This window comes from Dipteris shenzhenensis, chromosome 18 (genome assembly GCF_047967505.1).
Source record: "Dipteris shenzhenensis isolate YYH24624 ecotype China chromosome 18, Dip_SZ_1.0, whole genome shotgun sequence".
In the NCBI taxonomy this organism is placed as follows: Eukaryota; Viridiplantae; Streptophyta; class Polypodiopsida; order Gleicheniales; family Dipteridaceae; genus Dipteris; species Dipteris shenzhenensis.
This window is the reverse complement of record NC_141613.1, coordinates 7,052,673-7,076,348: the sequence shown is the minus strand read 5'-3', so window position 1 is coordinate 7,076,348 and position 23,676 is coordinate 7,052,673. Positions and strand designations below refer to the sequence as shown.

Sequence of the window (23,676 nt, the reverse complement as noted above, 5' to 3'; positions counted from 1 at the left end):
TGATTTGATATGTAACATGACCCTATTTGGACTTGTAAATCAAAAGATACAAGGATGTGAAAATGTCCTCTTTTGGGCCAAAACAGGGAGCGCGTTAACATGACCCTATTTGGACTTGTAAATCAAAAGATACAAGGATGTGAAAATGTCCTCTTTTGGCCCAAAACAGGGAGCGCGTTAACGCGCTCCCTGTTTTGGCCCAAAAGAGGACATTTACGCGCTCCCTGTTTTGGCCCAAAAGAGAACATTTTCACATCCCTGTATTTTTGCAAGATGTCAACATATGATTTTTTTGGCCCAAAAGATGAGTTTTTAACATCCCTACATCTATTTATTATCAAATATAAATGGCATAATGTTACATATCAAATCAAATGACAAGGCATGATTTAGATCAATATCATGCCTTTTTGCACCATCTAAAAAAATTGTGTGCATCAGAATATGAATTTTGTGAAATTATGTCCAATTTTTTGCACCAAGTTTAAAGCAAGGTTTCCCATAATGGGGAGCGAAAAGACACTGTCTATTTTGGCAAAAAAAAAACCAAATTTTAAAATCCTCTACCTTTTAATTGCACTCTGGGGAGCACTCTTCATAAACCCATAAAGCATGTGCAAGCAAGCATGTATTAAAAATTACCCCTATTCTTGCAATTTACATTTTGTCATGTAAATGGTTGAACCCATGTATGTGTTTACATTTTAAAATATCTACATATATAAATTACATTAAGTTGCTTTTTTATAAATCCCCTCATGCACACAAACAACATGTAAGTCCTCCCACTAAAAAATACCCCTCAATGCACAAAAGTGGTATGTTACATGTTTATGAGTGACCCCCACGATAATTGCCAAACCCAAATGGGGTCATGTTACAATAGTCCTTAACTTTAGACTACTCAATTTCAAGAAATGTGACACATAACCACTCTTTTGAATACTTTATTCTTCAAGCAATTATTTTATAAAAAATTTAGATTCTTTTTTTGCTTGCTTGATTTTCCAATCAGTTCAACTAATTGTCGCTCGCTTTTTTGGGCTTGCTCGCTTTTTCTAGCTCGCTCTATTGATTGCCTCTCTCTTGGGCTGCACATCCGGATTCACACATGACCATTGGGACAACAAGAGGTGCTCAATTGAAGGAATCAAAGCATTCCGTTCCCATGGATTCAGGTCAAGAAAAGGTACTCACTAATGTTCTTTACGTTCCAAATCTGTGCAAGAATCTTTTGTCTATCACTCAGATATCTAAGAACACGATCAAGGCTGAGTTCGATGATGGAAGAATGCTCATCCATTCAAAGGAAATGGGAAAAGTACTGGCAAGAGGAATAGAGAAGGATGGGCTGTACAAGATCACGGCCTTGATGGCTCAAGCGGATACACGCAATTCAAAGTTGAGGCACAAAAGATTCAGGCATGCGAGCTATGGAACTCTTTCAGAGATGAAAAGAGGAGGCCTTGTGGATGGACTTCCACATATTGCTGAAGTATGCCAAGCTTGCATGGAGGGCAAGCAACACCAGGAGGCTTTCCTAAAGAAGGAGGCTAAACAACAAACCAATGCTCCACTTGAGTTGGTACACTCAAACATTATGTGGAAAGATGACCACGGCATCACTCGCAGGAGCCATCTTGGCATGGAGGGCAACATTCCACTTGAGTTGGTACACTCAAACATTATGTGGAAAGATGTCCACGACATCACTTGCAAGAGCCAAGTATTATCTGTCTATATTGATGATTTCAGTAGAATGATTTATTATATAGCTAGGAAGTCTCGAGCCTTCACCAAGTTCCAAGACTGGAAGGCTCGGGTGGAGAAAGCGTTCGGGAAGAAGATCAACACCCTTCAAAGCCGACCGAGGGGAAGAGTTTACCTCAAAGGCTTTTGACACCTACTGTAGAAAGGAAGGGATCAAAAGACAACTGACTACATTACACACATCCCAGCCAATGGGGTAGCAAAAAGGAAGAACTAGCCAATCACTAAAATGACCTTAGGTATGCTAAGAGGGAGGAAGCTTCGTAGATCTTTGTGGGGTGAGGCACTTACTATGGCTGTCCACAACTTGAATAGGAACGAACAAAGCAATGCAAGGGAAGACTCCATAAGAACCAAGAAGCCTGTTATTTCTCATCTAAGGATTTTTGGTTCTGGTGCATATGTGCATGTAAACATCGAAGACATGACTAAGTTGGATCTCAGGGGCAAGAGTTGTACCTTCATAAGGTAAAGTAAAGAATCAAAGGCATACCAACTCTACGACCCAAAAGGCATACCAATTAAGTTGGATGCTAGAAGCAAGAGGTGTATCTTCATTGGGTACAATGTCACTAAGTTGTAAATACTGCAAGTAAATACAATACTTAACCTTTTACTTGACCATAATTAAAGAGTTTTTCATTTACTTTAATTATGGTCAAAGAGTTCTTCTATTTGGTCAAAGCCTTGACTTCGGTCAGTGAGGCTTGATTTTGGTCAAGGAGTCTTGGTTTTCGCCAAGGAGGGTTGACGTCAGTCAACCAAAGCATTTGTGCTGACTATGGTCAGTGAGATTTGACTAGGTTAAGTATTTTGACCTCGGTCAAGATTCTTAACCACCATCAAAGAGGGTTGACCTCATTTTGTGCACTGGATTGGTTGGTGGGGACGCCCACAAAGACTAGGATTAGTCTAGAGATTTCTATTTGCATGCAAGAGTTAACAAATACTGGCTCACATGGTTACACACTACAATTCATTGTGCAAGTAAATGGTCCTATTTTTAAGGGACTCAGGCTGCCTACAAAGAGGGCAATCCACCTTGGAGTGTGTGACCACAGGCTTGGCAAGCCCATAGTTGCCAACTCGTGGCACCTCTAGAATGTAGCAGTACTTGGGCAAAAGGACAACAAGGGGACTTGCCAAATTTAGGCACCATTCTGCTCCCACGAAATGTATCTTGCAGACTCATGTTTATGTGCAAACCAACCACGAGCTGCAAAGCTTTGTACTCTAAATTTCACCAATGAATAAAATGCCTTTCAGGAGGGGGTTCCAGCCTATTGGTCCTAGGCCCTAACACGTCTGTGAGCGATGAGAGATATGATAGCGTTTGCTTCAAATGATCGCATCTTCAGACGCTTGCATATAGTGAAGAATCAAAGGCATACCGACTATGAAGCAGCTAGTGGTGAGCGGGGATGTGGTGTTCCAGTAGAGGATTCCTAAGAGAGATTATTCCGAGCCTTATGCAAGTACAAGCAAAGCTTTGCCGCTACTCTACACACACATTCTGTGCTACATGTTGGCACAGAGACAATAGTTGGTCGACTAAGATAGCTCTCACCTCTTTGGTACAATGAGAGTTATAGCAAGGGATTTCCACTCAAAATGTAAAGAACAAGGCAAAAGTACTTGAATTTCCTCCATATCTAAAGATGTATTCACTATTATCAGCATGCAGTTGACACGGTGATTGACTTTTTTCCCGATACTTTTGACTTTTGTCCCGAGTAAAAGTATATGGAGGCGAAAAGCAACTACACCAAAAGCTCCAATTGTTTCCCAAAGATCAAGATATCATGCAAGAAAAGGAGACAAAGGATTGAGAAACCGAAGAATCAAATACGAAGTTTGAGGCACCCACGCCAACAAGACCAACCCCGGCAAAGGCAAGGAATTGACCAAAGTAGTACCTAAAGACCTTGGAGGATTCATAAGTTACAAATATTCGGGAGAGCAATTTAGAGGTGAGGAGGTCTCAAAGAAAAGCCCCTACCGTGAATTATGCTCTGATGGTTTAGATCTAGAAGATCATGGAACCAAGAACCTTTGAAGAAGCAAAGGGAGTTCCCATAGTAGCAGGCTGTATGAAAGCAGAGATGGATGCCATTTTGAAGAACCACACTCGGGATCTTGTTGACAGACCCAAGAAAAGGAAGATTATCGGACCAAGTGGGTTTACCGTGCCAAGTTTAAATCCAATGGCACTTTGGATAAGTACAAGGCTATGCTCAAGCAGAAGAGTTGACTATGGAGAGACATTTGCTCCTGAAGACGATTCAGACGGTCATAGCTTGGGCAGCCCACCATCAGTGGCCTATTTTGACATGGAGCGAAGTCAGCCTTCTTAAATGGTGAACTTCAAAAAGTAGTATATATTGAGCGCGCGGAACGTTTCCAACATCCAGGTGATGGGAAGAAGGTGTGCAAACTTCGCGCGGCATTGTACGGGCTGAAAGAAGCCCCAAGTGCATGATCACAGAAGCTTACTCATTGTCATAGTTACCAGCCTCCTAGAGAGATACTCCCTTCATCTAGTCCCCCAGCTCACGGTTCTCCACTTCAAACCCAAGTTTGTGTGCTTGTCCTCTTTCCCTCTCAGCGTATCGTCCTCTTTAGTTACGTGCGTTCCCCAGCCAAGTCCCGAAGCTCCATGTTAATGCAATCGACGACCTCTTAAGCTCATATCTCCACCAAGATACTCTGCCTTTCGTAGTTGAGACGCCCATCTACAACCAGCAGCTCACGGTCTCCTTGCGCCATCCTTCCCAGGCCACGTTCAAGCTCTCGATCCCCAAACTTCAGAAGCTCCTCTCCAAGGCAACCGTCACGCCCTCTTACAGAGATGCTCCCCCTCTATTCATTTGTCTCCTAGTCTGAGCAGTCACGACCCCCAGCTCACAGAACCCGCGACCACCTCTCTTCGCTCATGGAGTTCCTGCAATCGAGTCGCCTCCAGTAACTCAAGCTCCCACACTCTGTCTCCTCTCCAAGGTCCCCGGTATGCCTTCCTCTGCGCCATCCTCGACCTCCCAGTGTCTCCAAAGTTTCCCCGGCCACACAGTAGCGACGCCACAGCTGCATCCCATAGCACCCGACGCTTCTCCCACACCTCCTTTTTGTGATCAATGCTGCCTCACAGCTCCTCTTCTCCTCATGGAGCACACGCCTTCTCCCGAGGCTCTCCTCCTCCTCTCTTAGCGACCCCAGCCTCCCGAGGCTCCCAGCCCTTTGGAACCTCCAAGCAATTCCCTCCACCCCGAGCTCTCGTATCACCCCCTGCGAGCTCACCAACTCCTTCCCTCTGCGCAATGACTTCCATCCCTGCAGCCTTCCCCCCCCAACTCCTCGAGCCACGAAGCTCACATACTTATTTTCCATGAGCCCACGATCCCCTCTGGAATGCTCCTGCAAGCTATCATCTCCATCTTCCTGCCAGCTCGTCGAGGTGCCTTTCTTTCTCTACGTAGCCACATGCTTCTTAAAATTAGCCACGTCACCTTTGCCTTTTACCACTCTCCCAAACATCACATGCAATAACACCAAGCCCAAGCAAATTCAAATTTTGGGACTTCTCAAACCCCCCAAAATTACACACATCGCATGGAAACCTTGTTCTGGAATGTCTAGTGCTCCATATTGCATTTTCATCACTTCCCAAGAGCCTCTGTAAAGTATCTACCTTCTCAAGTAAAATATCTAGAGTGTGGAGTCCTTCATGAGGGTGTCCATAGCTCATTTCCACCACCACCTAGCTATGTACATAGCTATGCACTCACACAGCAACATGCAACAAGTGAAAAACATTTTTTCCTTTTTATCCACACATCTCTAGCAACCCCTTCTCTTCTGCTCTGACATTCATGTCCAGCAGCTAAAGAAAAACATCAGCAAACCTCCTGGATCAAAAACAAAGCAAGCTTGTACTCTATGCCTCTGCTTTTCTTTTCCTGGATCAAAAGAAAAACTTTAAATCCTCCACTGCCAGATATGCATAATCCACCATCCCCCTGGATCAAAAGGAAAACTTTGAACCCTCCATTGCCAGATATGCATAATCCACCATCCCCCTGGATCAAAAGGAATCAACAACACACCAATTTGATGTAGCCACCAGCTCCTTCCATATATCCACATCCTCACTAAGCCACCAGGATCCCATAGCTTATCTTGCCAAGACATTACACAACTCCACTGGCTATTAGCCATCACACTTGTATCATGAGTCTTGCTCAGCTTCACATGAGCCACATTTTTTGAGGTCACTACCTCACACATAGATCTCACGGGAACAACCAGCTCATAATCTGTGATTAGGGACTTCTCAACATACCCTATTGCCTCAACCTTGTAAGCTGCAAAACTTAACCCATCACATGAATTATCAAGATCATCAAGAAGAAAACAAACATCCTTCCCACCTGAGGAATGCTCAAACATATCAGCACACTCTTTGCTATGCATCCTATCCTCACTGACATTTTCATTTTCTGAACAGTGATAAGAAGTACATATTTTCTTGTCATTACCAATCACAGGTGCAAAATCCACAAGGGTATCATCAAGTAAAGCATCTAGTTGATCATCAACCACACTATCACTGCCATCCAGCTCAACATGCATACTCGTGTTTACATTCTTTTTCGAAGAGATCAATGCTAACATATCATCCAGTGCATCATCAAGAATGCAATCCAGCTCATCCTTTGGATCACCATCATCCTGGAAACACTGAATCTTAACCTCATCATACACATCATAGTCCGCATGCACACAATCAACACTTGCTGGTCCCACCCAAACTAAGCGTTTTAACTGTAGATCTTTCACTTTATCATCAGTAATAGCCACTTCAGCTTCATCACTATCAAACATGATTGAGCTCTCATCTTCACTGCTAGTTTCACCTCTCTTCCTCACTTGTTGAACCTGAAACCTCAGCCTCTTCGGTATGCACAATCACAGTGTCAACCACGAACTGATTGCATTCAGCCATCATAGGCACATCATCACATAACACTGGAGCATGATCATCATCTACACACACAGACTTATCCTTAGCTACCTTGAATGGGCTCTCAACATTTCTGCCATCTATGGCAGCAACCCCTTCTCTCGGGCTCTCCTCTGCCACCTCACACAGAACTGGTTGAGCAACACCCTCCTCCATAGCAACTGACAAGCCTCCTTTCATAATAAGTGTAATGATTTCCAGCTTCCCTACATTATCAACATCCGGTTTCTTCAACAATGAAGACAACTGACTCTTCCTCTGATGAGATGCTCTCTTCCTCTGTCTCACTCAAAAAATCGATGTCTTCGTCTGTGACTGTCTCCTCAGGTTCCTCTTCCAATTCTGGCCTACAGCTCATATTGCACTGCATGGGTACTGACATAATCTCTGGTATGGTCTCCATTCTGATCAGGCTAATTGCCTTTCCTTTCCCCTTATCCTCCCATTTCATACCACTGGTACAGAGCTGATTCAGATCTTTCACCTCCATACTGTAATCACTATCATTTGTTCTCCCGCTGCACAGGATAGGCATCTCCTCCTGCCTCGGCTGGCTTATCACAATGAGGGCTGATATGTCCCCACTCCCCACAATTCCAGCATTGCACATCACTCGGATACCCTCTCCCTCTTCCTGCAGACTCTATCCAATTCAAGCTTAAAGACTTCATTGGCTCCACTGCTTCATGAATATCTTTCTTCAATAAATCCTCCTGTTTAGGAATTGCTATAGCTTCTTTCTCAGGATGTACATTCATAATCTCTGGAACATTCACATACTTCTTCAGTTCTTCCTGTATTCCCAACTACCTCAGACGCTTCACCTTCCACTCCTTCTCACGAGCAACTCTGACAACCTCCTCAAAGCTATCCAGATTCTTCAGCTCCACCTTCAAACGGAGGGTAGGCTCCAGATCAACCCCAAACCGGTCTTTCTTTATCATCTGCGAGGGTACTTCAGGAATCAAAGCCTCACACCATAGACTCCACAGTCTACCAAACTCTATCAGATACTGATCCACATCCTGACTATCCTTTTGCTGAATTTTGCAGAACTCCTTCCATACTTCATTAGGGCTCCTTCATTGTGCAAACCGTGCAAGAAAAGCTGCTCTCACCACTGTATACTCCGGATTTTGCTGCTGGGGATGAGCAAACCTGAAGGTAGCCATTTGAGTCTGCAGACATGCTTTTGCATCTCCCTGCAAGCAATAATTAGTGATGTGAAACAAAATCTCAGGGGTTGCCCTATCTTTCATAAGTGCTGTAAATTCCATCTTTTCCAGGAATCTCACTGCATTCTCATATGGCATCCCCCAAAACTCTGGAAAGTCCCGTGCCATCTCTCTCAGCTCTTCAACACTACAACTGATTGCACAACTTCACACTTGTAAACTGAAGTGCATAGTCCTTCGTGGAGGCACCAAAACGTGGAAGGACAAAAGCAGTAGAGCCCAATCCGCCTTCACAACCACCCTCATCCACGTTTAAAACAACTGAACAACACCATCAGAAGGCAAAAGGCATTCATTGAAACTCCTTGTCTCTACACATTCAATTCATACACTAGCCACATTTCCTCTAGAAGCCTAACAACCTCAGAAAGACCCAGTGGACTACACAAACCAACACAAGCCCCTACTGACTGAGCTCAAAAGCTCACAAAATCATTCAGATTCATAAAGCATCCAATCCCATAACTCACCGGACAACCACCCACAAAGTGACCTCAGTCAGAAATCTTATTATATCTTCCCCAAGATCACCAACAAGCACTAGAAGTGATGTATTCCGCCATATCTTGGAGATTCTCAAAGCCAAGGTCTCCTCAGTAACACCGAGTTCCTGCCTGGCCAAAGCTTCTCTGCTCTTAGCATTAGAGTATTTGTGTGCATTCTATGACTAGCCAGCCACAAGCATGCTGCTCCACCTATGTTATCTTCTTCCTTTATGAGGACTTCCTTATAGCTTCACAGCTCAAACACCTCATGGAGCTCATGTACCTCCTCCAAAACCTTTCAGCCTTCACAGTATCAATGCCTCTACCATCTAGGAGCCTTTGGATAAATCAATAACGACAATGCAGCGTGCCTCTCCATAGCTCACAAAGCTTACTCATTGTCATAGTTACCAGCCTCCTAGAGAGATGCTCCCTTCATCTAGTCCCCCAGCTCACGGTTCTCCACTTCAAACCCAAGTTTGTGTGCTTGTCCTCTCTCCCTCTCAGCGTATCGTCCTCTTTAGTTATGTGCGTTCCCCAGCCAAGTCCCGAAGCTCCACGTTAATGCAATCAACGACCTCTTAAGCTCATATCTCCACCATGATACTCTGCCTTTCGTAGTTGAGACGCCCATCTACAACCAGCAGCTCACGGTCTCCTTGCGCCATCCTTCCCAGGCCACGTTCAAGCTCTCGATCCCCAAACTTCAGAAGCTCCTCTCCAACCGTCACGCCCTCTTACAGAGATGCTCCCCCTCTATTCATTTGTCTCCTGGTCTGAGCAATCACGACCTCCAACTCACAGAACCCGCAACCACCTCTCTTCGCTCATGGAGTTCCTGCAATCGAGTCGCCTCCAGTAACTCAAGCTCCCAGACTCTGTCTCCTCTCCAAGGTCCCCGGTATGCCTTCCTCTGCGCCATCCTCGACCTCCCAGTGTCTCCAAAGTTTCCCCGGCCACACAGTAGCGACGCCACAGCTGCGTCCCCTAGCACCCGACGCTTCTCCCACACCTCCTTTTCGTGATCACTGCTGCCTCACAGCTCCTCTTCTCCTCATGGAGCACACACCTTCTCCCGAGGCTCTCCTCCTCCTCTCTTAGCGACCCCAGCCTCCCGAGGCTCCCAGCCCTTTGGAACCTCCAAGCAATTCCCTCCACCCCGAGCTCTCGTATCACCCCCTGCGAGCTCACCAACTCCTTCCCTCTGCGCAATGACTTCCATCCCTGCAGCCTTCCCCCCCCTGCGAGCTCACCAACTCCTTCCCTCTGCGCAATGACTTCCATCCCTGCAGCCTTCCCCCCCCAACTCCTCGAGCCACGAAGCTCACCTGCTTATTCTCCATGAGCCCACGATCCCCTCTGGAATGCTCCTGCAAGCTGTCATCTCCATCTTCCTGCTAGCTCGTCGAGGTGCCTTTCTTTCTCTACGTAGCCACATGCATGCTTTTCTTAAAATTAGCCACGTCACCTTCAAATTTTGGGACTTCTCAACCCCCCAAAATTACACACATCACATGGAAACCTTGTTCTGGAATGTCTAGTGCTCCATATTGCATTTTCATCACTTCCCAAGAGCCTCTGTAAAGTATCTACCTTCTCAAGTAAAATATCTACAGTGTGGAGTCCTTCATGAGGGTGTCCATAGCTCATTTCCACCACCACCTAGCTATGGACTCACCCAGCAACATGCAACAAGTGAAAAACATTTTTTCATTTTTATCCACACACCGGATGGAGGATCGCAAGGCAGCATCACTCAAATGGAAGTCGTGGGCCAAGCTGAGTATCAAAGATATCACTCCGCCAATAGATTTGACCAGGTATGGGCAACTGGTCACGAGTCAATCTAGCCAATAATTGGCCCAACGTCCCAATCTCTCTAAGTTTTCATATGTACCAAGGGAGACAGACTAGAAAGCATGCCTATTATGTACTCCGGTATTTTGATGGGTACCACCGGATATGGAATCATCTACAAGACTAGAATTGATTTTCCTGGTTATTGTGATTCACATGGGGCCAAAGATGTGGACACACCACGACCCACTTCCGGATGCTGCTTCTTGCTAGGTGCAGGGTCCATCTCATGGCTAAGCACACTGTACTGCTAGTATCGATCAGCATGTCTGGCATCATGTGAGTATTTATGGCTCAGTTTGATCTTGCTCAAAGACACGAAGGTCTTTCCATGTGACGAAGCAGTAGAGATCTACTGCAACAGCTAGAGTTGCATAGTGATCGCAAAGAACTCAGAGTTCCATGGAGGACCAATTCTTCAGGGGGTTGATCGAGGGCAGGTTTATAGACAATTGGTCTACTACAAAACATAGGAAAACACTAGTGACAATTTTGCCAAAGCTCCGACTCCTCTTCAACAGATGGGACATCTCATTCAACATTTGGATGTAGGCCCACATAAGACGGGGTGTTGGAGATCAATGCCTGACATGTGAGCCCAATATGAGGTGGACAATGAGGCAGGTGATAGAACAAGCGGATCTGGACTTCTCAGTCAAGCCAATTCCGAATAGGCAAAACGTCTCTCCAAAGTGTGTGTCCCTTGCCATTCCACCCTTGCTATCATTTGTCTTCTTTGTTGTACATCTTCATGTGCAACTTCTGCTGCAGCATTCCTCTAGACCCCTCAACTGCATGCAGACAATCCCATTGCCCATCACAAATCTCTGGTACACATAGAGCCCAATCAATCTTGGTTCCTCTGCCTAGTGCCAAGTTCTTGCTTCAGCTTAGTGCATCATTGCTACCATCACTCGTTTTCATATTTGAGCTCATTCCGCCATTTTTCTTGTGCTGCACATTATGTTCATACTTTTGGCGCAAACATCTTCTAAACATCCTCAGAACAGAGCACAATGGGAAAGAAGGCAGATTATACCAGAACCAATATGTGAAATACGTAACAAGCTTGGTAATCCGTTCAATAAGTAGCATACCTGATTCCTTAAATCACAGGGATAAATTCCATTGCCCTCCTCACGTAAAATGGAAGGCCAAACAAGACTCAATTCCTGGAGACATCTGGTAATCCAACAGTATTGCATTCAATGAAAAAAGGGAAATGAATCAGCATTCACAAATTATATGTTACAATGCCCAGTCACTTTGTCATTGGATTTATTGCATAGACTTGACTTTTCATGTAGTTTACATGATTCGGAAAACAGAATTTCCATTCAAAAATAGGGAATCCGAGAAGTAGTCATCTCTAAAGACCTCTAGCTTTATACAATGGTTCTACTGTACTGCTTCTTAGATATTGATCCAAATAAACTCACTATGCGGTACGATTTTGTTTGTACTACACGCCATTTGATTCCTTAAGTACCAGTAGACCTATGCACCTAAGGACAAAGGAGTCTGACATGGGCAGATGACAATTGCTATGGATTGCCACCAATTCGATGCTCACCTCAAAATCCATACTAAAGCTTCAAAACCGTGGGTGCTAGCAGCCTCAGCCAAGACTCTGGAAGCAAGCAAAGCAAAATTAAAAGATATGTGAGTACAAGACTTGCGACAAACAAAGATCTATCAAAGCACTAAGCTTGTCTACCTTTCTAAAGTGCATCGTATAGTTTTCAACCACCCAGAAAGGTTGAGTTTGGAGATGTTCTGGTGATGATGACGAACCAGGAAACAAAATGTTCCACACCTGCAAACAGCTTCACGGTAAGATTTTTTGAAAGCAACATGCACGCTTAAGAAACTAAATGTAAAATCTTGATTGCTGCTTATGAGGCACAGATGCAAGTACAAGAAAACTACAAAACAGAGTCAGCCTATAAAGTATAATACACCATATGAGGAGACAAAAAAAGCTTATATTGAGCTTAATTGCTCTGTGATTGGTCTATAACTATGCATGATCTACCTGCTTAAGTTTCCATGCAGGCCTAAAAATTCAGAGTTACAGGAGAAAACGATCAAAGAAAACCCAGTAATCTCATAGCCTAAGCCTTGGCATGTCTGATATCTTTACAGCTTAGTCATTACATACTTTAATGAGCCCAGCTGAGAGACCACTATTGGTAGGAATGCATATGCAAGACAAAAAATCATCGCACTTAGTCCAGTTCTCTTGTTATGGCAGTCACAAACCACCCTCACCCATTTGCCTTTTCCGTCATTTAAAAGAACAAATGCATAAGAAACCAAAAAATTATAGGTCTGTCTCCAGAAAACAAATGCCATATACCCACCACAAATATTTCCCTTTGGTCAGGCGGTCATTTACAGTAGTAAACACATCTTCTTTCTTCTGTTTCTTCAATGGCGGTAAGCTTTTAGAGCCAGAAATCAAACCAGCCTGCAGAATCACCCGGTGTTAAGCTTTCATAAGAGTAACTTTATAAAGCCATGCAGAAAAGCAAGCAACAACTGAAGCATACCACACCTCAAATAAAATTGAAGCTGCAAACTGAAGGAAGCATCGCAGTCCTCTTGCAACAGCTCCAACTCTGTCTTCTCTTCCTCCATCAAAGCTGTCACAAAAACAAGATCAATTGCTTCATTCATTGATTCCTTCCTGCCTCCGTCTTTTTATAATCCGTTTATTTCACTCATTCATTCCTTCATTTCTCTGTCTTTGTGTGTGGGCAGGCGTGGTAACATGGGGTGAGGGCAGTGGCAAGGGAAGTGTGTGTGTGTGTGTGCGCGCGCGCGCGCGTGTGTGTGTGTGTGCAGTGTGTGTGTAGATCAGAGATGGAGTCCTCCTCCGCCCTGCCAGCCTCGTCCTCTTCCATACCATCCCTCTCCTTGTCCCAGCCGCTTGTCTCGTCCTCCGTACAGCTGCCGTCAGCTGTACGGCCTTCTGTGACGCTGCCCGTACAGGCTCCCATACAGCCTCCAACCCCTTTTGCCCTCCCCGTACAGAATATCGCCTCTGCTGTACGGCCTTCCGTACAGCCTGTACGGTCGTCCGTACAGCCTGTACGAAAAACCGTACTGGCTGTACCGTCCACCTTGCAGCCCTCTTCCCCTTTCGTTTTCTCCGCCTTGACGCCTCCTTCTGCCACTATTCCTCCCACCCGTGTCTTTCTTCGGCAGAAGCATGGTGGATTGTCTGCATCCCCCTTCATCAAATCAGCAAAGCTGGATGTTTCTGATGGCCCTTCTTCTTCACTCCAACTGCATCTTCTCCGCCAACTATGTTCCGCCTCTGTCACAGAAGTTCCTTCATTAAGTTTCCCGTTTGTTTGTTCCTTGGACTCTGCCCTTTTGGTCTCTGGTCTTCGACAGGCTCAGCAATTTGGAGTCTGCCTCTATTTCATGGGCAGGGTTTTATCTTCAGCTCAGCTCCGTCAATGGGCTGATGTTGCAGTGGGTCGGGATTGTATTTCTTCCTTTGTTTTTCTCAGAAAAGGATTTTACTATGCCCACTGCTCTTCGACTGAGGTAGTAGAGCAACTTGTCAGTGATGCTGGTGTGCCTGGAGCTGGTTTTTTTGCTTATGTAATGCCCTGGGACCCGCTTTTCGATCCTTCTGCAACTTTTCTGACACACTATCCGGTCTGGATTACTCTTAAAGCGTTGCCTGTGCTTCTTCTTCAACATCTTCCAACTCTTGCAGCTTTATTGGGAAGGCCTCTTCATGTTCCGAGACAAGAGTTCTTGCAAGCTTCCCGTGATATTCGTCTCTGCATTTTGTGAGATATGATGCAACCCGTGCCATCTACTCTGGATCTTGACTTGGGCTTTTCTCATCCGATGCGCATCAGGCTCCATTTTGCATCTTTTCCCACTGCATGTTCTCGGTGCCGATAGGTTGGTCATTTTGCACGTGCTTGCCCCTCTGCTTCCAAGCCCATACCTCCTGCTCCTTCTTCAGCTATCAAGGTTACTCACCCTTCTCCTCCGGTTGCTATGGCTTCTTTGGTGAAGCCCTCTACTGCTCTGAAGCACTACTGGAGGAAGGTTGATAAATCACAGGCAGATCCTCCTCTTGCTGAAGAAGCTCAGGATTGCACCCTTGTTGAGCACCATCAGTTTCCTTCTACTCAGGATATGCATGTACCCCTAGCAAAAGGGCAATTTACAAGATGATATGCATGCTCTCTCTCAGGATACTACCCCTGCTCTTACTCAGATTGATCCTCCAAATGAAGCTCCAATGTTAACCCCTGTTTCATCAGATGCAGCTTTTTCATCCGAAGACACGGATGTTGATTTAGCTTCTCTGCTTGTGACGCATGTGCTAGAGTCTTCTTCTGTCAGGGATGCAGAAGTACCTTTCCTACTGGAATCTTTTCATCCCATGTTACAACAGGTTTTTGACCCTCTGATTCAAAAATTTCGGGTTCCAGCCTATATCAAGAAGAATCACAAGGGCAGAAAACAGCTTGTTTTTATTGATGGTGTGGTTTCATCACTGCATCAATTTTTACAGCAGAACAATTTGAAGCTGGAGGATGCTGTGTTTGTTGACTCTCCTCCAGCTTGATATGTAACTTTTTACTTGGCTACCTCATGACTTTTGCTCTGAGGTTTTACTTGTAAAAACTTTTTTCTTGTACTTATTGGTGGGTTTTTACCTCTTTTGAGGTTTCCCACACATAAATATAAATATTTCACTAAAAAAGTGTGTGTGTGTGTGTGAGAGAGAGCTTGTAGTAGTGTGTGTATGTGTGTATGTGTCACAATGCCTTTACTCATTACTGGGCTCGACTTGACAGATGGTATTTGTTGCATGCTCAGCAGTATGCTAGTTTCACATGTGCACTGTGGGTTGACCATTCCCTCTTGCTATCTGATCACTTTCCAGTATGCTTGACATTATCTATAGCACGTTTGCCAGATGATATGCCTTTTTTTGGTCGTCGCCTACTCCATGTTAATAGTGCTTATTTGCTTCATCAACAATTTCAGAATATGGTGAGAGTGGCTGTCCGCCCCCTCCTCTTACATGCTCAGGAGGACATGGATTTCGCTTGGATCAGTCTTGCCCATCGCTTGCAGGCTGTTATTCAAGATTATGGACGGAGTTACATGGGAAACCTCAAGCTTAAGCTGAAATGGGCTCAATCTCACAAGCAACAAATGGATGTAATCAGCTCTTATCGGCAGCTCACCTCCTCTGAACAGGATTCTTGCGCTTATGCGGTTCATATCATCCATCAAAATGATCTTCGCAAATTAAAGAAGTGGCAAATCCGAGCTCGCATGAAACCCCTTTTGGATAAGGGCTGCTCCTCCAAAGCCTTCTTTAAAAGCCTGCATGCGGATAGGCGAAAGAAGGATATTTGCAGGATCAGGCAAGATGATGCCACTTGGACCACCTCCAAATCAGAATTGGAATCGCAATGCTCTAGTCATTTCCAACATCTCTTTTCTCCTCAGCCTGATCATTCGATGCAAGTGAATGCAACTAGGTCTCAATTTCTTATGCATGTTCAGCCTATATTGTCTCGGGAACAGGCTCACGCATTGGAGCAGCCCTTTATGCTTAATGAACTGGATGATGCTTTGAGTCATTTACGTAAAGGCAGCTCTCCTGGTTGGGATGGATTGACTGTTGAATTTTTCCGTGCATTTTAGGGAAGAACACTCTTCTTCTTATGATCAATCATGTTTGGGCAGAACAATCTCTTCCTCCTTCTTGGAAACATGGCCTTGTCAAATTGATCCCCAAAAAAAGGTTGTGTGAGACAATGGCTGATTGGCGGCCCATATCTCTTATGCCAGTCATTTACAAACTCATTGCCAAAATGATTGTCCTCAGGGTTCGATTTATTTTGCAAGCAGGACCTCATCCCAGGCAGTATGGGTTTATTCCCAGAAGGCAGATTACTGACAATATCTCCAATGTTTTGATTGCAATTGAGTATGCCAAATAATCCAAACAAGATGTTCTCATTCTACAAGTGGACATTGCAAAAGCATTTGATACTGTCCATTGGGATTTTATTTCTCAGACTATGCATAAATTGGGATTTGGCCCTCGGCGGGTCCATATTATTTACTGGTTCTATTCTCATTCCACTGCGCAGTGTTTGCTTGGTAGTGGGTTGTCAAGGACATGGACTATGACCCGCTCAGTGAGATAGGGTTGCCCTCTTAGTTCGCTACTGTATGCTATTGCTACTCATTCGTTATTGTTGCATATGGACCATCTTCCAAATACAGGGCAGCTTCATGGCTTGCAAATTCCAGGGGCACAGCCGTTTCTTGCATAGGCATATGCTGATGATTCATATTTCATGCCCAGGAATTCTCAAAGTGACCTCTCTCATTTGATGCATACTCTGAATGATTTTGGCATGGCTGCTGGACTGCATATTAACTTTCGGAAATCAAATCTTCTAGCATTGAAAGAAGCTGATTGGCATGCACTTCTCTGGCCAAGCCACATTATTTCTCCCCATACTATTGTGAGGCATTTACGGTATCCCATTGGCTGGAATATTACCCCTCAACAACAGCTCAAATGGGTGCTTCAAAAGATTAACAAGAAGCTGGAATACTGGCATTTGTCCACTTGGCCTCTACATGTTCGACTTCGGATAGTACAGTCTATCATTATGGCATATGTGCAATTCTATTTGCCTCTTCTTCCCTGGTCTTTTAAGCATTTGGCGTCCTATATGTCTGGTCTTTTAAGCATTTGGCTTCTTCCCTGGTCTTTTAAGCATTTGGCTATGGAGATATTTTGGAAAAGCAAATCTCACAAAAAGGCTTTGCGACTACTTCCCATGCGGTCTGTTTGTTCTCCCAAGACTCATGGGAAACTGAATATTCTCAATCTTCAGTTTCATATGTTGGCAAGAAAGAGCACTATGATTGCTCATTTTTTTCAGCAAAAACAGCCATGGGCTATTATGTTAGCAGTTATGTGTGGAAACATGACGTCCCATGCATATGGGCATTGGATTACAGATCACTGGGAAGCAGTCATGACCACATTTCAGGGGAAAATTCCTGGTTGCCCTGTTTCTACCGCTTTTATTCATGATTGGAAGAGAATTCTCTCTTATGCTAAATGGTGAGGTGCTTCTTCCCATCATGGTAATTCTCTTCGCTTGGAAAGCATCCATTGGAGCAAGGTGTTTGAATCGCCTCTTGCTGTACATGCACCTATTAAAGCATATAATCTTATGAAATTGGGCATAAGATTCGTCGGAGATGTTGTGGATCAACATGGTTATGTGCTTTCATTTCCACAAGCTTGCAGGACATTCCCCTTGGGTCTGCATCACAGGCCCATTTGGAGAATACTTACAACTATGTTGCAGCCATTTGTTCCTGTTCCTCCACTGTTTGTACAGGACAGATTACTGGACTGGAATCTGACTTCCTTATCTCCCGCTACCTGTTCACGATGCTTCTCATCTCAGATGTCTCCATTCCTCCTTTTCTTTCACTGGGCTCGTTTTTGGGTACTATGGACTATTTGGACACAGAGGTTGCATTTTAGGATGGGACAATAGTTTCCTCAGGCATATACTTTCTTCAGAATGTCCCTCAAGCAATCTTTATATGATAGTTATGCTACGAGGGACTTGGATGCTACTAGCCTTGAAGTGTTTTCTGACTGTTTTTGAGTTCTTCTATTAGGCTCTCTTTTGGAGTCTAATGTCATGTACATTGATTTCATGTTAATATTATAGTTACTGGTTTCACAAAAAGTGTGTGTGTGTGGGGGGTGTGTGTGTGAGAGAGGAGAGGTGTGTGAGCTCTAGCGCCTCAAGCAACCAACTCGCGAGCCTCTGCTCCCAGTCGCGCTGCATCAGAGCCTTAAAACCAATGATCTCGAGCCTTTAATACCAGCCGTACAGCCCGTCAGAGCTCCGTACGAATTCCATACAGGTGTACGGCCTGTACGGACATCTCCGCCTGCAATAGTTCAGCTGTTCCCAGTTCATCCCCGTTTCTCGGCTCTTTTCCACGCAGGGTTTCGTTTGCGGATTGCTTCCACGCACTGACTTTGAAGGCCTTTGCTCTTGTTTTTCTCCTCTTTAGTCTTTGGATCTGCTACACCTTTCCCATCACCAAAATCTTACCTTTTCCTCTGAAACATAGTTCAACTGGGGTTTTTTACTGTTTTTTCTCTCTTTTTCCTCTACAAAACTGTTTATTATCCTCTCTCGACCTCTACATCCCTTTTTCCCTTCTATCTCCTTACCAATATACTCTTTTTCTCTTCTCTGTGGGCTTCCTGTGGATATTTCTTTGGGACTGGCTTTTTTGCTTCCACTACCCTTTTACAGGTACTTCATTCCTGAGTTCCATTTCTTACAAAGCTATGGCTGAATATTCCTATGAAAAAATGTTTCAAAAGGAGCATTCGGTTCACTGCAAGAAGCAAAAGCTGGTTGAGGGTCAGCATGACCCGATGCATGATACTCTTGAGGCCCAACTTGTATATGATGTCATGCATGAAGGATTTGCAGACACGAGGAAAGAGAGAGACTCGGTTCCTTCAGTTGGCCTCATGGTTGAGGTAGATGAAATTATGGATCCGCCGGTCAGAGAATATGCTAAGAATGCAGTCATATTATTTTTTCCAGGCCGGATGCCACCTGCCGCAAAGATAGGCAACTGGTTGACACGCACACTGGCTGGCTCGTTTGTTCGTAAAGTACATTATGCACCCAGGGGTTTTTTTGAGGTTATCATGGTGGATGAGATACACAGACAAATGCTCTTGGAACATTCGCCTCTCTTTTTTGGGCAACAAATGGTGCATGTATTGCCATGGTCTCCCACAAGGGATTTTCAGGCTTTAATCCGACACAGATGCCTGGTTTGGGTTGAAGTTATCGACTTCCCACAATGTATGGCCTAGCTCTTGCCTAAAATTGCAGCATCTTTAGGTAAAGTGGTCTACCCACCACGGCCAAATGGCAACTCGAACAGATTAACTCGAACAGATTTTACATTCTCTGGGATACTGATAATCCCACACCAGACTCTTATTCAGTCACGGTGAATAATGTGGACATGGGAAGTGCTTTTTATAAACTCAAATGGGGATTATTTGCAGGGGCTTGTTTTGAGTGCAAAGAATTTGGACACATGGCTTCACAGTGTCCAATGAATCAGCATAAAATGCCTCATACCACTTTGCCGGTTCCTACTAAGGATGCTCCTACTTCAGTTGCAAATAAAAACAAAGGTAGTAGACAGCTTTCTGGAAGTCAGGATAAAGGCAAAGCTCCAATGGCTTCAAATGGGAATGTCTTTTCACATTCACCTCCTGCTATTCAACCCTTGACCAAAGGACAGAAACCTCCAACTCATGGATGGCAAAGTCCAAGAAAAGTTATTTCTGCTCGAAGAATTCCACCCCCCCGCACTTGGAATGGTGCATCTTCTAGTGGAAATACCCCAGAGGTAAATACAGGAATTGGGATTACATGGGCTGCAGTAACAGCTAGCAGAACACTCTTCCCTGAAGAAGAGGTTGCTGCTTTGCTGTCTACTCCTCAGGTGGCAGCTTCTTCTCAGGGGAGAGGCCTTGACCCTGAGATAGAAATGCAAGGCTGACCTCATAAATTTTGCTGCTGTACATAGTTGTTATATTACTATAAATATCTGTAAATATGACTGCTCATATCAAATGTTTTACACTCAATGTCCAGGGGATGTGTGACAGTAGGAAATGGAAATCTGTGTGGCTGTACATCAATAGATTTCAGCATGACATAGTGGCATTACAAGAACACAACCAACACGTCTATGCAGAAAAGACAGGACACTATTGTGGTAATGATATTTTCTATGCTGGGGAGCACTCTTTCTCAGGGGTAGTCCTTCTGATCAAACATGAGCTTCAACCAGTTATTGCTTTAAATGACAACAAAGACAGATGGCTTGTTCTTCAATGCATTATTCGAGGAGAGGTGTTTGAATTTGCTTCTGTTTATGCATCTCAGTCCTCTAGAGAAAGAACTGTAATTTGGGATGCCATCCAACAATATCCATGGAGATATCATGCCTACATATGTGGAGATTTCAATAATGCTCCACAATAGGGTGACAACACCTCCAGACATGACCATATGTTAACTCCTGAAAGGCATGCATGGTCTCAATTACTCTTGCATCTGAATTTGGTTGACCTTTGGAAGGAATTGCAGCCTTTGTCACTTGGCTACACATTTCAACATAATGCCCTTTCTTCTTATCAGGCACGTCTAGATCGATGGTATAGTGTAGCTCCACAACAAAATGGGGATTTTACATGCAAAATGTGGATTGACTATGCCTTTGTGCATTCAGACCATGCACCCCTATGGTTGCGGTTATCCTTTCATGATATGCCAGATGATAGATTGCCACAAAGGAGACATCTAATCATAAACAGCTATTTGCAACATGCTGATTTCAAGGCAATGGTTACTAAAGCATCTCATTGTGTGTCCTCTAGCAGCCATATTCATATTGATGATGCCTGGGATTCTTTTATTTCCAAAATGCAAGTTGTGATTAGAGCTTATGGCAAGTCTTACATGAAGACTCTGAGGGAAACCATTGCTTAGGCCAAATCCACTTGTCAAGACCTCACTAAACTCAGCCACCATCGTTCGTTGTCCATGCATGAGCAAACAATACTATGCCAGGCCAGACATTGTCTTAAACTAAATGATCACAGGAAACTTGCCAAATGGGAGACTAGAGCAAGACAAAGAGCCTTTACAAATAAAGGTTGCTCTTCCAAAGAATTTTTCAAAAGTTTGCAACAGAGGAGACTCAAAACAGAAATTTACAGGGTGCTTATGCCTGATGGATCATGGACCACCTCACGGTCACAGCTTGCTTCTGTTTGTGTGCATCATTTCTCTCAGCAATTTGGTTCTGCAGTTCCTCCCTCACAACAGGTTTTGCTTGCACAAAATTTACTGTTGCAACATGTTTCTCCTATTATTTCCACTACTCAAGCTTTGGAATTGGAGGAACCCTTTACTGAGACGGAACTGTCAGATGCAATCAAATCCTGTGGCAGATGGAAATCTCCAAGATGGGATGGTTAAACAGTCGAGTTTTTTCTAGAATATTGGCCTATTTTGAAGCATACATTGCTACATATATACAGTGATCTAACTTTTCGAGGAACAGACGAACGATCGTGAGCTGCTCCTGCTCCTGCGAGCTCCCCTTCCTCCCCCGCCGTACCTCTACCTCCCCCTCCGCCGTTACTCCTTCCGCTCACCCCCGCCCCCGCTATCCCCTTCGCTTACCCCCGCCCCGCTATCCCGCCCCGCTACCCCCTCCGTTCACCCTCGCTATCCCGCCCGCTACCCCCGCTATTCCGCCGCTATCCCGCCCCGCTACCCCGCTTCACTACCCCTTCGCTCACCCCCTGCCCCGCTACCCCCCTCCGCCCCAGGCCGCTACCCCCCCGCCCCGCTACGTCCGCCACGCTACCCCCCGTCCCGCTACCGTCCTACCGCCCACTACGCTACCGTCCTATCGCCCTAACCGCTACCGCCCCGCTACCGCCCCACCCCAACCCCCGCCACCCCCTCGCTCCTCTCCGCTCACCCCCGCCGCCAGCCCGTCCACTCACCTTTTTTTTTTTTTTTAAAATAAAAACCCCGACCCCCCCCCCCGTTCACTCGCCCCACCTCGCCCCCTCCGCCTCTCCATTCCTCCCCACCCCCCGTCCGCCACCTCGTGCGCCACCTCCGTTCCCGTCACACCCAGGCTCCACCCTCCCGCTTCTACCCCCCCCGTTTTTAGGGTGACAGCCTCTTCCTCATCGGAAGCCTCGCAGTTTATCTTGGCGGTATGGCGGCTCCCTGCCCGGAACCGGAGGCCCAGACGGTCCCTCCCTCTCCAGATGCCTACCGCGTCATCCTAACTGAGCAGCAGTCATCTCGGGTTCAGGAGGTGGCCAATGACTTTGCTCTTACATCAGTCTACGGCAGAGTCATTGGACATTCCCCCTCCAGATCAGCCATCAGAGACTGGCTCCAGTCCACTCTCATGTTAGAGGACGGCCATATTGTGGAGGTGGCCCTTATGGGAAGGGGCATCTTCTGGCTCAAACTCTCCAGTGCGAAAGCTGCGAGCAACCTGATTGCTGGCTCCCCCACGTCAGTGGACGGGAAGATTATCATGATAGTCCCGTGGTACCGTGGGTTCAGCGCAGCAGATTTTGATGCCCGATTCCGTATACCTCGCCATCCAGTGACGCTGGTTTTTCCTGGTCTTGCTGCTGAGCTGCGGCCGATTGTTAGGGACCTTGGTTCCCACTTCGGCTGGGTTATGCACGATACCTTCGCCGATGCGGTGACTACGGCAGGAGCCCCCCGAGTCCGTGTGGCTGTGGCGGATCCTGCGACTCTCCCGGCAGTGATCGAGATAGTGACAGGTGCCGGCAGCATCACCCAGAGCATGGTAGTCACCGGACAGCCAGGACAGTGTCTGAGGTGTCACGGCTTTGGACACCTGGCGGCTGCCTGCCCTCGTTTCGCAAGCTCCTCTCGGCCCTCCCCGCCTCCCCCCGCTCCGCCCCCTCCTCCCCCCTCCGGACAGCCACGCCAGGAGGAGCAGAGGCAGCCGGAGCCCGGACCAGAGCTAGCTGGCGGCTGGACTGAGGTTAGAAGAAAAAAGGGAAAGAACAAGAAGATTTCTGACAAAGGCAAGGAGGCAGAGGTTACCCCACTTGTAGCTGCACCCCAGAGACCCGATAGGCAGCCGCCCCAGGGACTTGGGAGAGCATCTTCCTCGACGGTAGCCCGCCCTCCACAGCCTCAGGTCCCCCTTTCTCCCTCTCCCCAGCCTCCCCCCCTCCAGCCCCAGCCCGTCCCCCAACGGCACCCCTTGCCTCCCGACCCGCAGCTTCAGCCCCCGCGTCCTCCTCAGTCTTCTTCCCCTCCTTTTCAGCCCCAGTTTCAGTTGCAGCCCCATCCCTCCCCCCCCCCGCCTCTTTCAGTTCTCCCGCAGAGCAAGCTGCTCCGTCGGTTCCCCAGCCGAGGGCAGTTCCCGCTCCCCCTCCTCCTTCTCCACCGCCAGCTGCCCCTGAGGAGTCTAAGCTGCTTTTTCCCCAGCCTCCTCCCCCTCCCCCTCCCCCTCCGCTGATAGGACACTCGGAGTCTCCACCACCTCCGGTGCAGGCTTCTCCGTCCGCTAGCCCCTCAGTGGCAGACTCTGATGGGCCTCAGCCTCAGGAGAGAGAGCTCCCCCGCGACTTTTACAGATCTGGCCC

The 23,676-nt window shown here is 46.1% G+C and overlaps 1 protein-coding gene across 1 annotated transcript in view; it reads right to left on the bottom strand.

Annotated features, from left to right (window-relative positions):
* Positions 1 to 23,676, bottom strand: part of ATM (Serine/Threonine-kinase ATM-like protein) — a 312,761-nt gene that overhangs the window by 249,778 nt on the left and 39,307 nt on the right. The window contains exons 8-12 of the mRNA XM_087389269.1: positions 12,922 to 13,009; positions 12,728 to 12,834; positions 12,082 to 12,180; positions 11,938 to 11,994; positions 11,462 to 11,546 (exon numbers count right to left, since the gene is read on the bottom strand). Coding sequence (XP_087245395.1) covers positions 11,462 to 11,546; positions 11,938 to 11,994; positions 12,082 to 12,180; positions 12,728 to 12,834; positions 12,922 to 13,009 — 436 coding nt within the window. The remainder of the gene's footprint in view (positions 1 to 11,461; positions 11,547 to 11,937; positions 11,995 to 12,081; positions 12,181 to 12,727; positions 12,835 to 12,921; positions 13,010 to 23,676) is intronic.